This window comes from Pogona vitticeps, chromosome 6, assembly GCF_051106095.1.
Source record: "Pogona vitticeps strain Pit_001003342236 chromosome 6, PviZW2.1, whole genome shotgun sequence".
NCBI lineage: Eukaryota > Metazoa > Chordata > Lepidosauria > Squamata > Agamidae > Pogona > Pogona vitticeps.
The window spans coordinates 72038739-72052701 of record NC_135788.1 but is presented as its reverse complement, the minus strand read 5'-3'; the positions used below and the strand labels follow the sequence as shown (position 1 = coordinate 72052701).

The 13963-nt window shown below is 45.2% G+C and overlaps 1 protein-coding gene across 50 annotated transcripts in view; it reads right to left on the bottom strand.

The window, feature by feature from the left end:
* Nucleotides 1-7560: 7560 nt before the first annotated feature.
* The window catches only part of CLASP2 (cytoplasmic linker associated protein 2), a 212545-nt gene continuing 206142 nt past the window's right edge, over nucleotides 7561-13963 (bottom strand). For all 50 annotated transcript variants that reach the window (XM_078377537.1, XM_078377543.1, XM_078377539.1 and 47 more), the window contains one exon: nucleotides 7561-10153. In XM_078377537.1, coding sequence (XP_078233663.1) covers nucleotides 10067-10153 — 87 coding nt within the window. In that variant the 3' untranslated portion in view covers nucleotides 7561-10066. The remainder of the gene's footprint in view (nucleotides 10154-13963) is intronic.

Below are 13963 nucleotides of genomic sequence, written 5' to 3'. Positions count from 1 at the left end.
CCAGGACATTCCCATCCTCCTCCGTCTGAATATTCTATGTACCCACCTTCCTCCTCCGACCTTCCTCCTCCATCCTCCGTCTCCCTCCATCTTGTTACACAGTAGTAGAGCAGTAGATACTGTAAGTGCAGCATCTGGTATGAGTCCTCCCTCCGCAGGCAGTGAAGTATGTCTCGCAGCTCAGAAAGGCAGTATCTTCAAAAACTTAACCTACTGATGCCTCAATTCATGTAATTTTATTCGTATCTATTTTTATTTTTTAAATTTACCAGTAGCTGCTGCATTTTCCACCCTCGGCTTATATTCGAGTCAATAAGTTTCCCCATTTTTTGTGGTAAAATTGGGTGCCTCGGCTTATTTTGAGTCGGCTTATACAGTACTCGAGCATATAAGATATCTGAAATTGAACAGTTCCAGCTTTTCAGAGTGTTTTATGTTCTAGAACATTTACAGTGCACATCTAGCTATGGTGTTGTTTCAAACTTTTGAAGACATTTGACAAAAATGTTAAGTAGCACAGCTTTTGCAACATTGTTCTACTCAACTGTGAAATTAACAAGGTTTTGATATGATAGTATGTGCTAGAAATTACAATATAAACAGGAGTGGTATATAGCTAGGCCCAAGAGAGGCAAAGTCAGCCAACACAAACCTCACAGAATATTGGTTAGCTGCCATGTGGTAAGACGACAATATTAATACACACATGGATTTTCAATTAGTGCCCATGTCACAATGATGCTAAAATACTTCTAAAGGCTGAAGCATGGCAACATGACAGTGAAGCACATTTGAACATCAACGAACAAAATTAAAAAGACAAAGGATTGGACAGTAGATTTCTTAAAACTGAAACCACAATGCAACTCACATTGCATGCTAGCGTATAAATAATGGAGATTTTAAAAAAATTAAAATTCATAAAGACACAACTGAGCATATTTTCACCCCCATTGGTCGCAGGAGAACCGCAGCATATTATATTAATTGCCTTGGCCTAGAAAAAAAATGGACTAAAATTCTGTTTATGACTTGCATTGTTAAAAGATAATTGCTAATTAGTAGTTTTGCACATTAGGAAGTGGTTTGCCTTTTTGGCAACAAGGTGTTTTGGGGAAAAGAGCAAGAAAGGGATCCTATAAACAAGTGGTTCCCAACTTTTGGTAACCTAGGTCTTCTTAGACTGTAAGTCCCAGAAACTCCGGCCAACACTGGTTAAGGCTTCTGGAAATTGCAGTCCAAGAACACTTGGGTTACCCAAGGTTGGGAACCACTGCTATAGACAGAACATTTGTTCCTTCCTCTTTGTATTGCTTGGTACCTAATGGCCAAAATCCTGCTGCTGAGTGAAGTAAATGATACTAGAGTAGGTCCATTTGAATCAATGGAATCTGTTGAGGAGTTGACTCAACAAATCCCCATTGATTTAATGGGGATAACTCTAATATGAGTTACTCTGCCAGGCAACAGGATTTTGGCCACTAAGTGCAGATCTTATTAGCTCTTCAAGAATCGGTTCTAAGTATTCTTAAAAATATAATCTGTTGTGTTTTCTTTGTTGCTGTCATTGCTTTACTATATTAAGCACTACATGGCAAGTTTCAAATCCATTTTTTAAAAAGCCCTGGAAAGCCAGAGTCATTCTCTGTCACCCATTTAAGCGTTGCATTGTCTGCATGGTGGGAATAATATTGATAATAATGCACAGTTGGGCACCTAAAGAAAAAAAAATTCTCCATCTGGATGAAAATGAAACTTCCTTTTTTTGTTGTTTCACTCCCTCCTTTTTTAATCCTAGTTTTCTTAGGACATTTTTTAAAAAAAAATGGTAGCCACAAGTAACATTTATTCAATAGAACATTGTGTTTAGGTGTATTGTTGGGTGTGGGAGAGAAGCTTGCCCGCCTCCATCAGTATATATTTCATTGCTTTCCTCTCACTTCTGCATTTAACAAGACTGAGGGGAGATATGATAGAACTTCTCAAATACTTGAAAGCTAGTAATATAGAGGAGCAGGATCTGTTCTCCATCATCCCAGAATGCAGGGCATATAAAAAGAGGTCACTTACCTGTAACTCTGGTTCTTCTAGTGGTCATCTGTGAATTCACACTAATGGGTTAATCTGCGCCTGTGCAGAGCAGCCTCGGAAAGTGCGGAAGGTGAGGTGCGAGCAAGATAATAGGAGAAAGCCCGTTTGATGTCTAGGGAATATAACGCCCATTCCAAAGGTAAGGTGCTGGAAAAAAAGTGGGGAGCACGATCAGCTGGTTTAAATGAAAATAAGATACTGTGGGAAGAAAGGAGAGATCCGGTTAGAGTGTCACCTTGTCCAGGTGGAATTGGGGGAAAGGCGGGTCCACTCTTAGGGCCGCCATTTCCCCTGCCCAATGTGCCGAGGTGATGGCAAAGAGAAAGGCAGTCTCCAGGAACAGGAGTCGCTCTGACGCTGTGGCCAAAGACTCAAATGGAAGCTTCATAAGGCAAGTCAGGACCAGCTGGAGGGACCATTGTGGAGTAAGAGGCCTATAAGCTGGGTGCATATTCTTTAGCGCCCGCTAAAGAGTGGGGTGGTGGAAGAGAAACACTGCCTCCTAAGAATATGGCTGATGGGCCACTATGGCCACCATATATACCTTCAGAGTGGAGTCGGAGAGGCCACGCCAGAACAGGTGAAGCAAGCAAGCAAAATAAGTTTATTGAGTGGCACAAAGGCCAGGTGAAGCCGGAACTGGAAGACAGCGTCGACGGATGTCAGGATCACAGATAAGTGGCGCGAAGAAGCAAACATGCAAAAAGCCTTCTACTACTAGGAATATGTCAAAGTCATGGAGCATTTATGTGCATGGCTGAGAACATCCGCTATAGAGGGGGAAGCCTCCATGCTGCCAGGTGAAGAGAGTCCAAGTCGGGTGAAATGTTTTGCCATGATATAGGGTCAACAGGTGGGGAATCAACGGCAAACGGATGTACTCTGTCGCTCTATTGTGCAGTGCAGAGAACCATGGCTGGCGATCAGGATGACATTCACGTTGTCTTGGCAGATTTTGACAACAGTCTTCTGCATGAATGGAATTGGTGGGAACATGTACAGCAGACAGGTGGACCAGCTGGTCATGAAGGGGCCCCCCAGGGAGAGATGACCTACTCCTGCCCGGAAGCAGTAGCGGCTGCATTTCTTGTTGACTGGCAACACAAAGATGCCCACTTGTGGAGTGCCCCAAGGACAACATAGGCAATGGAAGATGGTGTCATCAAGTGCCCACTTGTGGGAACAAGACTGGAGCCTGCTGAGGTAGTTTCCCAGGACATTGCCTTGGGCAGCAACATGGACCGCCACTGGGTAAATGTGGTGGACATAGCACCACTCCCAAAGATCGACAGCTAGGTAAAGCAGGGGGAGCGAGTTGGTACCCCCCTGCTTGTTGACACAGAAAATGGCTATTGTGTTGTCTGTCTCGATCTGGACCAGCTGTTTGACCAAAAGTTGTTTGAATGCCCGAAGGACCTTGATGACTGCCAGGAGCTCAAGGCGAATGATGTGCAGTCCTGCTTCGACCAGAGATCAGAGGCCATGGATCGTCAGAGAACCTAGGTGCGCACCCAATCAGTTGACTTGCATCTGTGGTCAACTGGACAGATGGGGTTAATGGGCCAAAGGACCTTCCACCATGAGGTTGGACAGACGATTCCACCAGGACAATTGGGAGGCCAGTTCTACCATAACCTCCAGGAGCTTGGTCAGAGGGTCAAGTGCCACATTGAACCGGGAGAGGTACCAAGCCTGAAGGGACCTCATTTTCAAACGGGCATGTTTAACAGCCATGGGCAACACCATGAGACCCAACAGACGCTGAGCCTGAAGGGCTGATACCAAGGCGCCCTGGTGAAACGGGCCCAGCATGAGCTGGATCTTTAATATCCTGTCTGGAGGCAGGGAGGCACATTCCATTGAAGCATCAAATACTGTACTGATGTAAGGGGCCTGCTGAGTGGGTTACAGTGTGGATTTTTCTGCATTGATCTGGAGACCAAGGGCTGACAGCAGAGAAAGAGTCAATGTGATATCTCGCTTGGCCTGGGCAAAGAACGGCATGACCAGCAGCCAGTCGTCCAAGTAAGGGAACACCACGACACCCTAGAGGCGAAGATGTGCCGCCACAGGGGCTAAACATTTCGTGAACACCTGAGGGGCAGTGGATAATCTGAAGGGGAGGGCTTTGAATTCATATGTTATTCCCTTGACTGAGAAACTGGCGGTTATTGGAATGGATGCTGATATGAAAATAGGCATCCTTGAGATCTAGGACTGTGAACTAGTCGCCTTGCCAGAGCATCTGGATGGTGGCATTTAGAAAGACCATACAGAACCACTGAGGAGTGATATACGAGTTCAAATGGTGGAGATCACTATTCACTTGGAATAGTGAAGTAATGGGAATAAATCCTGCGTGCAATGTCCAGGTGAGCCAAACGTTTAATGGCATCCTTCTGGAGCAAAGATCGTATTTCGTCTTCCTAAGGAGAGGGGGCAGTGGTTTTGAGGAAACCCATGATAGGGAGAGTGTTGAAGTTGAACGCATAGCCTATGGCTATGATGGAAAGGACCCAGGAGTCTGAGGTGATGGCGTGCCAGGATTGTAGGAATGGCGAAAGGCGAATGGACGAATCTGTGGCTGCTAGTGCAATACCTGATACCTGAGGCCTCTGACAGACCTGGAAGGTCCTTGAAGAGAATGGACGACACCAGGTATTCCTAGGGTGATACTGCTGAGCAGAGTACGATCTAGCTGTCTTCCTCAGTTTTAGAAGATTGCCAAAGATCTGTTTTTTTTTTCATTGAAAAGACCTACCCCTATCAAAAGGCAGCTCCTCGATCGTTGACCTTTCATCTTCTGAGATGCCTGCTGAACATAACCAAGCATGACAGAATGAAGCCAAGGCAAAGGGGAGGATTTTGATCATGAGTGATGTCCTCATACACCTTGTCTACCTTACGAGATGCTGGCTGCTCCACAGCTAAATCAAGTACCTTCGCAATGCGAAGTATAAGCTGGGAGTACAAAGTTTAGTCCTTGGGTGGTGAGGGAGGGTGATTTTCTGCCACCTCCGAGATTGGCGTAGGGACAATTGGAGGAGATTCATCCTCTCCGTCAGATAGTGCACAATTTGAATTGAGGGGAACATGGTCGAGGAGAGTAATTCTCTCAGGCTGGCGGCAGATTGAGTTGCTCCAGTGTTGATATGGGCACCAGGTCTATTCCTGTCACCTTTAGATGAATGTCTAGCCAGCGAATAAGGGTGGTCCGCAACCGACTCTGATGTAGAGGCATCCTCCAGGCCTGATGCCAGGCGATGGAAATGCTTCGCTTCCATAGGGGAAGCATAGTCCAGTGGCAAAGGCCTTTTATGGGCTTGGGGTGGAACAGGAGGGTAGAAGTCTCCTTCGGGCTCAGCAAAGCAATCATCAATGCAACGATACCATGGAGGAGAAGGTGAAGGAGATGGTGAATACCAAGAGTAGTAATCATAAGGCCAATGGTACCGGTAGTAGGGATAGACTCTGTAGAGTCTCAAGTATGTACGCTGGTCAGGCATGAAGTTATCGGGCTCGAAATAGGGCTGATGGCTGAAGTACTGTATCACCTTTCAAACTCTTGAGAACAGTAGTTGGGTCCATACCCTGATCAGTGTCGAGGGGGTTCAGGCTCAGCTGGCAGCTCCAGATGCTGAGACCTGTGAGTCTTCTTTCTAGGTACATCGCCCTGTACCGACTCCAGAGGTGAAGCTGAGACATGACAAACAGATGAGCCCGAAGGAGACTGCAGGCTAGCCTGAGTCAATTAAATGACCTCAGCCGAGATTTTCCCCCAGTCAGGTGAGCAGTTGACACATGGGGATGGCATGGCCTCCAGCATCAGGGGCGGACCGTCCTCGTTCCCCGACGGTATGCTCAGGCATATAGATTCTCGCTGGGATACTTCCACTATTGGCGTCAACAGCACAGTCTTCTCTGCTGAGTGCCTGGGCTTCTGCACCTTCTTCTTTTTCTTCAGGGCTGACACCGAAGGAGGCTTCAGTGTCAATACCATAGCCATCAACATCAAACCCAAGGACAACGGCTGGGGCTTGGATGCTATCTTAGGTCCTTTCGGAGCCTTAGGAGGAGGCAGAGAGCCCAAAAGCAAAGAATGCCCCACAGCCTGAGGTGATTCCATAGGAGCCCCTTGAGATGGAGATAAGAGACTTTTCCCACAAAAAAGGAGATGTTGAAGCCTCAATTTAAGAACTGACTTAGTAAAGTTCTTATACACCCCGCCAAGAGCTGATTGGTGTTCTTCCCTGAGACAGAACAAACAGCGGGAGTGCCCATCGGAGAGGGCTACCTTGTTGGGGCAAGTCTCACACCTCTTGAAGAGGCCCAGGGCAGCCATAACCAAGTTTATGGCTCCTCAACACAAGAAATAACAGTCTGATTATTTTCTTTTTGCCAAACTCACGCAGAAGAAATGTTGAGTGGTCCATGTCCGAAGTCTGGGAGGTCCACAACAAATGTAATATACTGTACTTTGAAAGGGAAAGGTAAATGGAAAGTTCCTAACGACAGTGGCGGCAAGAAAGGAACCGAAGCACTCAGTGCCGGGGGGGCGGGCTTAAGGGCACCATGTGCTTGAGCTCTGGAATATTCAGAGGCTCCTCTGCACAGATTAATCTATTAGTGTGCATTCACAGAGACCACAAAGAATAATGGGTTCAAATCACGAGAAGCTAGATTTTGGCTGAATATTGGGAAAAATTTTGCAATTGTTAGAGCAGTACGACAATGGACCCAATTACTTTGGGAAGTGGTGAGAGCTCCAATGCTGGAGGCATTCAAGAGAAAACTGGACAACCATCTGTCAAATCTGCTGTGCTTTCGATTCATGCATTAGGCCCCTTCCAACTCAGTTATTCTATGCTATTTGACTTATACTGATGTACATAAATGATAAGATTTTAGCCAGTTTGTTTGTTTAATTGCTATTATTATTATTTGATGTGTGGGGAGCTGTTTTGGGTACCATTAAATGGAAATGTGAGATACAAATATATGGATGAATGGACTGTAATCCCATACATTGCATTAAAAGCTACTTAAATCTATGTGACACTTCCCCCCCATTAGTTATTTGGCAGTGTTTTTGCATATCAATCACCCTTTCCATGAAAAAGATATGCTTGCCTCCAGCTGTGAATCAGCAATACATGTGGAAGGCTGCCTAGACACTTAGTAGACTGTTATAGGTTAATTTTAAATAAATGTAACCATAGGAACCAGCTTTTAAGTATGATGAATATTTTATGCTTTCTCAATTAACTTTGTTAAATTGGTTTTACTGTTGGCACTTTGGACTGAGATTAGTTTATGCTTGACAAGCTTATTTTTGTAGCATATTTCCCACTCCCCGGCCTAGACCATTTACACTTGCTAAAAATATGCAAAAATGGTAATCTTACATTAGTGTATTATAAATTATAAAAACTAATACTAAAGAAAGCAGAAACACAGCTGTATTCAATATTTTTTCAAGTAATGTTATGTACATTTTATTGCCTGTATATGCACAATGGTAAGCAGAGAACTATAAATACACAATTGAACAGTAGAAAACAAAATGTTACACTTATGGGAATGAGGAAGGGGAGACTATTTTTCTGATGTAGCTGCTAAAAAAGCCAGTGATGAATAATGCAATTATTTTTTACATATAATTCTAAAATATTTTCCCAATAAACAGCTTTCTGCAACAGCAAATTGCTTTTTCAATAACCACATCTTTCTCAGTCAGAATAACTTCTGATCCAAGTCTAAGTAACTTATTATATTATGTAACTGCAAATAATCACTTTTTCTCTCAAAGGTATTAAGCAAATAAACTGTTATTAGCTCTTTTTAGAAATGATATTTGGCTGCATGTTAAAGAATTGGGCCTTGGATACACAATAGCAAAAGGAACCAAAAATAACATAAAAAAATATATCTATAGACAAGATTTTTCACAAGACATTATGGGTAGCAGCTTAATCAGAAGTATTCGCCTTGAAGAGGTAGAGAGAATCTTAGCCTAGCACAGAAAATCATCATCCTTGGCACTGCTATTTTCTCTCCTGTGAAGACACAACCCCTAAAACTAGATAATGTAACTCTAGTCACAGAATCTTGGTTCTAGCCTTTGTAAGAAGGGTGCTGATGTCACTCCCGTCTTTTTGTTAAGTAGCCTGGTGTTTACATCTGAGAAACAAAAGCCTCTTAGGACATTTGCTTGATTTCCACTGTCTCTTCAGTTCTTAAGTCCATAAATACAAAGATGCTTTATTCACAATAAAGTTAAAAAATTCACAGAAACAACCTGAAAACATTTCCATAACTTAAATTAGATGATCTTGATGACATCATGTCAAGAGAACCATGCAATAAATTTAGTGCTGCTTCCTCTAACTCATTCATTTACAACCCAAAATCAATGGTGTCAAGGAGTATAGTGCTTGTGATTCTTCCCCAGACCTCCCTTAATATTCAGTGCAGAAACCACCATTCTTGCAAAAAGTAATAGCTGAAAAGTTTTCTGCAGTGCTGTCATGTATTCCTATGTGAGTTAAAATGATAGAACTACTGGTTCCAGTATTAGCTTGCAAGGAAACATTCTAGTGATAAAGATAAATGCATACTGAGCATGCTTGTGCAGAGCACTCCACTCTGAAGCATACTGCTTGAAGAAGGGATGGTGACAAGGATGGTTTCCATCTGTGAAGGGCCTTTGCTTGTTCCCTGGATGGAAGAGCCGCCACCCAACCCCAGTTCTGCAATACTGTAATCCAAGTGGGCTGTCTTCCACACAGTGTCAGGACTGGGGCCTTGCTGGAAAACGGCAACCTTACTGCAGGCAGGATTGGCCCCATCTCTCTGGGGGAAACTGTTCTAAAGACTGCAGGGCTGGGCCCTTTTCCTGCAGCTGTTGCTCAGCTCCTCAGGAGTGCCACTTGGGGAAGCTGAAGACTGGGCTATATAAGAACAGGTCTTTGCTGCAGGCCTTTGCCTCAACAACGGAGGTCTCTGGCTGTGTTGTGGGGATATTCCTGTCTTGCCTCCTTGTTCCTGACCTGCCTGCCTGTTCCTGCCTTGCCTCTCCTGCATCCCTAGACCATGCTGCCTTGATACGGTTCCTCCTGGCTTTGACCCCTGGACTGTCTGACCACAATTTGCATTATCCTTCCACCCGGTGGACTCAAAGCTCCAGCTGGTTGGTCTCTGCTTGGGTTGTGGGGTTGGTTCTACCTTGTTCCTGTGGTCTTGCTCTGGACCATCCTGGTGCCTCTTCTACTGAACCCTGACACAAAGGAGGCACTACCTGCTTTGTCCTCCTGGTTTGCATTGCATTTTTATTTATGGAACAAACATATTCAAACAGTGAACTATAACCACTTTTACACTGCTAGATCAATCCAGCTTTTTATGGGCACTGCATGTGTTCAGATTCAATTCTCTGAGTCAAGAAAGCCATATGAGGATGTATCTCCAGCACATTGATCTAAATCTACTGGCAGTTCAGACCAGTCCAGCTTTGTTGTTCTTGTGTCCTGCCACTTATGTGTCCAAGAAAAAAACATGATACTATAAAAACAGTAAGTAGTCATGTTATTTTGCAGCTAAATAAAAACAAGGAAATTTAGACTTTAGCTTTTAAAGCCTGAAGCATTCCTGTTTTTTTTTTAATGTACTGTAACACTGATAAAAATTGATGGGACAGCACACAGAGGAGTGTGAACAGAAAACATGATGGATTAGATTTTTTAAATTTATTTTGCTTTGATCAAGTGATATTAATACTGTTTCTCCTTTGGATATGGAATAACTGCAACAGTCACATGCAGGCTGAGAGTAGCCCTCTATTAAGGGGAAACAAGAAGAAAGAAAAATTAAAAAGAAAACTACAAAAAATGAAGAGTTCCAGAATGTGTTTGAGATTTTTTTCCTTTTACAGATGCATTGTTTCTTTGCACGATCAAGCATGCAGGCATCAGCATCACTAGCTTTGTCCAGGAACATCTGTTGCTGCATCACCTGCTCCAGAGCCTGTTTGAGCCCGTTTGATATAAAGATTCAACAACTTCATCTGCAGATTTAATTATAAACATCTTGATTAGTATTTACAGCAGACTGAATATTAGAAAATTCATGAAGTGGTAAGCAATTATATTTTATAAATTCATTAACAGTAATAAAGGAAAAAGATTTACAGAAGTACAGTGGACCCTCGACTTACGGAATTAATCTGTATTGGAATGGTGGCCGCAGGTCAAAAAGTCAAGGTCCATTTCCCATGGGAATGCATTGAAAACCATTTAATCCATTCCAGCCAAAGAAAATAAATCATGGACTTCGAAAGCTGCACCTGCTCCTCTCTGCCTCCTGTCCCTGGTGCCCTTCTGTCCACGGGGACAGGAGGCAGAGGGCACTGGGGACAGAAGACATGGCAGCAGTTGCAGCTTTCGAAGTCCGGCAAGCTGAAAGCCAGCCGTGGGCACAGAAGTCGGAGTGGTTTTTGGGTTGCCGGGCTTCCAAAGCTGCCCCCGCTGCCCTCTGCCTCCTGTCCCTGCGGGGCAGCAGGGACGGGAGGCAGCAGGCAGTGGGTGCAGCTTTGAATTTCCCACCCTTTCCCCCTGCCTTTCATAGGTTGAAGCTCTGGCTGCAAGCTGATCCAAAATTTTGTGGCTGGAGCTTTTCCTACCTCAAAATTTTCGTAAGTAGGGACCTTTGTAAGTCGAAGGTCCACTGTAGGAAGCATGGCAAGAAAGAAAAGTTAACTATTCCTTGAAAATTATAAAATGTATCTCTGGTTTAAAGTAAAGGAAGGATTAGTCTTCTCCACAAAATATGAACATGTAAAACTGTTGGAAACAGGAAACTACTGTTTCTTGCTACCAAGAATTACTTCAGTAAACAATGTAATTATGCATTTCTTTTTCATACTCAAGACAAGAAGCCTTTTTAAAAAAGCCAGTTCTTTATGACAGGGGTCCCCAGCCCTCGGTTTGCGGCCTGGACCGGTCCATGGAGACAAATCTCCCACGCCCTTCCCCCCCACAGCCCCTTTGTGTGAGTACATGCATGCACCTCTGCCCCTTTGTGCACGCGCGTGAGTATACGCACCCCCGCCCCTTTGTGCATGCGTGTGCACGCCTCATGCGTGCCCTGCCACTTTGTGCAGGTGTGTGTGCCGTGCGTCTGTGCAAATGAGCACTGCCCCTTCACATATGCATGGAAGGGGTGGCCTGCCCCCTGCACACGGATCCCATCCCCCCAACCGGTCTGCAGTGTCAAAAAAGTTGGGGACCATTGCTTTATGACATCTCAACTTGGGGTAACTGTAGTTTGAGAAGACAGTGGGATCTGAAACCATGGTTTGATTCTAGCTTGTTATCAGTCATAGTTTAAACAAAGCAGGAAATCCTAGTAGTTCAAAAGTAGAACATAGCAACTTCCTCTCCTCATAAGTGCCAAAGATCAAATGAGAGGAGCAGGAACACTGAAGCCCAAAACCCGCTGTGTCTTGTTCTTGGAAAGCCACTGCTTCCTATTATGACTGAAATGGCAGATAGGTTTATTGCAATAACCACTTAGGTTATCCTGTATGTCTGAATGCTGCTCCATGGGAGGGTGGAGACCTCATACATACCAAGAAAAAAAACATGCTAGAAATCAGTGCTGTTGAATGCCAGGTCTGTAACTAATAAATTCCAGATTATTTATGATCTTATTCTGGAAGAGGATGCAGACCTGGCGTGCATAACCGAAATGTGGATTAGTGGGGAAGGGGGTCCGCCCTTGACCCTTGCCTGTCTTCCCAGTTATGCTGTACAGCACCAAGGTAGACTGGAGGGATGGGCAGGGGGAGTAGCCATTGTATATAAAAACACCCTGGAGGTTACTAGGTGCTCTGCGGTGCTGAAGCCAGGTTTGGAGGCCCTCCATGTGTCGATAGGGGCCAGGGGTGGTATTGCGATTTTGCTGGGTTACCGTGCTCCCCATGACCCAGCCATCTCCTTACCAGAGCTGGTGGACTTTGTCTCCGCGGCATTGTTGGAATCCCCGAGGCTTTTGATCTTGGGTGATTTCAACATGCATGCGGAGGCCGAGACATCTTGTGCAGCTTTTGAGTTCTTGGAAACCATGGATACCTTGAACATGTCCCAACATGTTAATGGCCACACCCACGTGGGAGGCCATACGCTAGACATGTTTTTTTCCACCAGTTGGAGTGAGCGTAGTCCGATGGTGACTGACGTTGAGTCAGTTCCCTTGTCATGGTCGGATCACCACCTAATAATATGTAACCTCTCAGTGGCCCTCCCACCTTGCAAGGAGCATGGATCTATTTTAATGGTCCACCCTCAAAGGCTACTGGATCCTATAGGATTCCAGGATACCATGAGAGGGATTCCAGCAGATCTGGCTGGTGCTCCTGTTGAGGCTCTGGCTGAAGGCTGGTTTACAGCCACCACTAGGGCTGTTGACATGATCGCTACTAAATGCCCTCTCCAATGCAGAGCTCAGCTTGCATCCTGGTTTAATCAGGAACTACGAGCGATGAAGCAAACTAGGAGAAGGCTAGAGTGCAAGTGGAGAAGGAAACCAATGGAATATAATAAGGAAGCTGTCAGGGTCACGACTAACCTCTACCATGCGAAGATAAGGGCTGATAGTTAAGCTCACCTCGCTAACCAGATAAGCGAGGCTTCAAATCAGCAGGCAGAACTTTACCGTATAGTTTGTGACCTATCTGGAATTGGTCTAAGTGATGTACCTCCTTCTAGTATCTCACCTGACCAATTTGCAGCATTTTTAAAATCAAAAGTGGAGGCCATCCCCCGGGAAATTTCTCCTTTTTTTGGATACAGTGGACCGAGCAGAGATGTCCAGTGCTCCACCTTGCCTGGTGAGTCTCGATCTCTTTCAGCCTGTCATGCCAAATACTGTGGACAAAGTGCTAAACCGCTGTCAGGCCACCACCTCATCTCTTGACCCTTGTCCGGCCTGCCTAATCAAAGTAGCCAGGCCTATAACAATTGAATGGGCCACAGTGATAATTAAGGGGTCTTTCCTTGAGGGCAGGGTTCCCCTCCGCCCTCAAGGAGACACTCATTAGGCCTATTAGAAAGAAACTGAATTTGGTGGCGGGCGATATTGGCAACTATAGGACTGTTGCCAATGTTTCTTTCATTAGTAAAGTAGTTGAGAGGGTGGTGGCCGATCAGGTTCAGGTGAATTTGGATGAAACAAACACCCTGGATCCATTCCAGTTGGGCTTCGGGCCACGCTACGGTATAGAAACAGCATTGGTCGCCCTGTTAGATGACCTATTGAGGGAGGCTGACAGAGGGAAAATGTCCCTGTTGGCCCTCCTCAATATCTCAGCTACCTTTGATATTGTCGACCATGGTATCCTCCTGAGGAGGCTCTCCAAATTGGAAATTGGTGGCCTGGACTTCTTGGAAGACCGTCTTCAGAGAGTTCAGCATGGGGTGGGGGACTTGGCCCTGTGGAACTTCAATTGTGGAGTTCCGCAGGGTTCGACCCTCTCTCCAATGCTGTTTAATATCTATATGAGGCCGCTGGGTGGGGTCATCAGGGGGTGTGGGGCATTGTGCCATCAGTATGCTGATGACACTCGGCTCTACATCTCCTTTTCTCCAACCACAGTGGATGCTGTTCTGTCCCTTCAGCACTGCTTGGAGACTGTACTGCAATGGATGCAAGAAAATGGGCTGAGGCTGAACCCAGAAAAGACGGAGGTCCTTAGGGTGGGTGGCCCCACCATTGGCAGTTTGGGAAACTCCCCCTCTTTTGGGGGTGTGACTCTTACTTCAAAGAGTGAGGTTTCCAGCTTGGGGATACATCTGGACCCGGCATTCACCATGGAAAC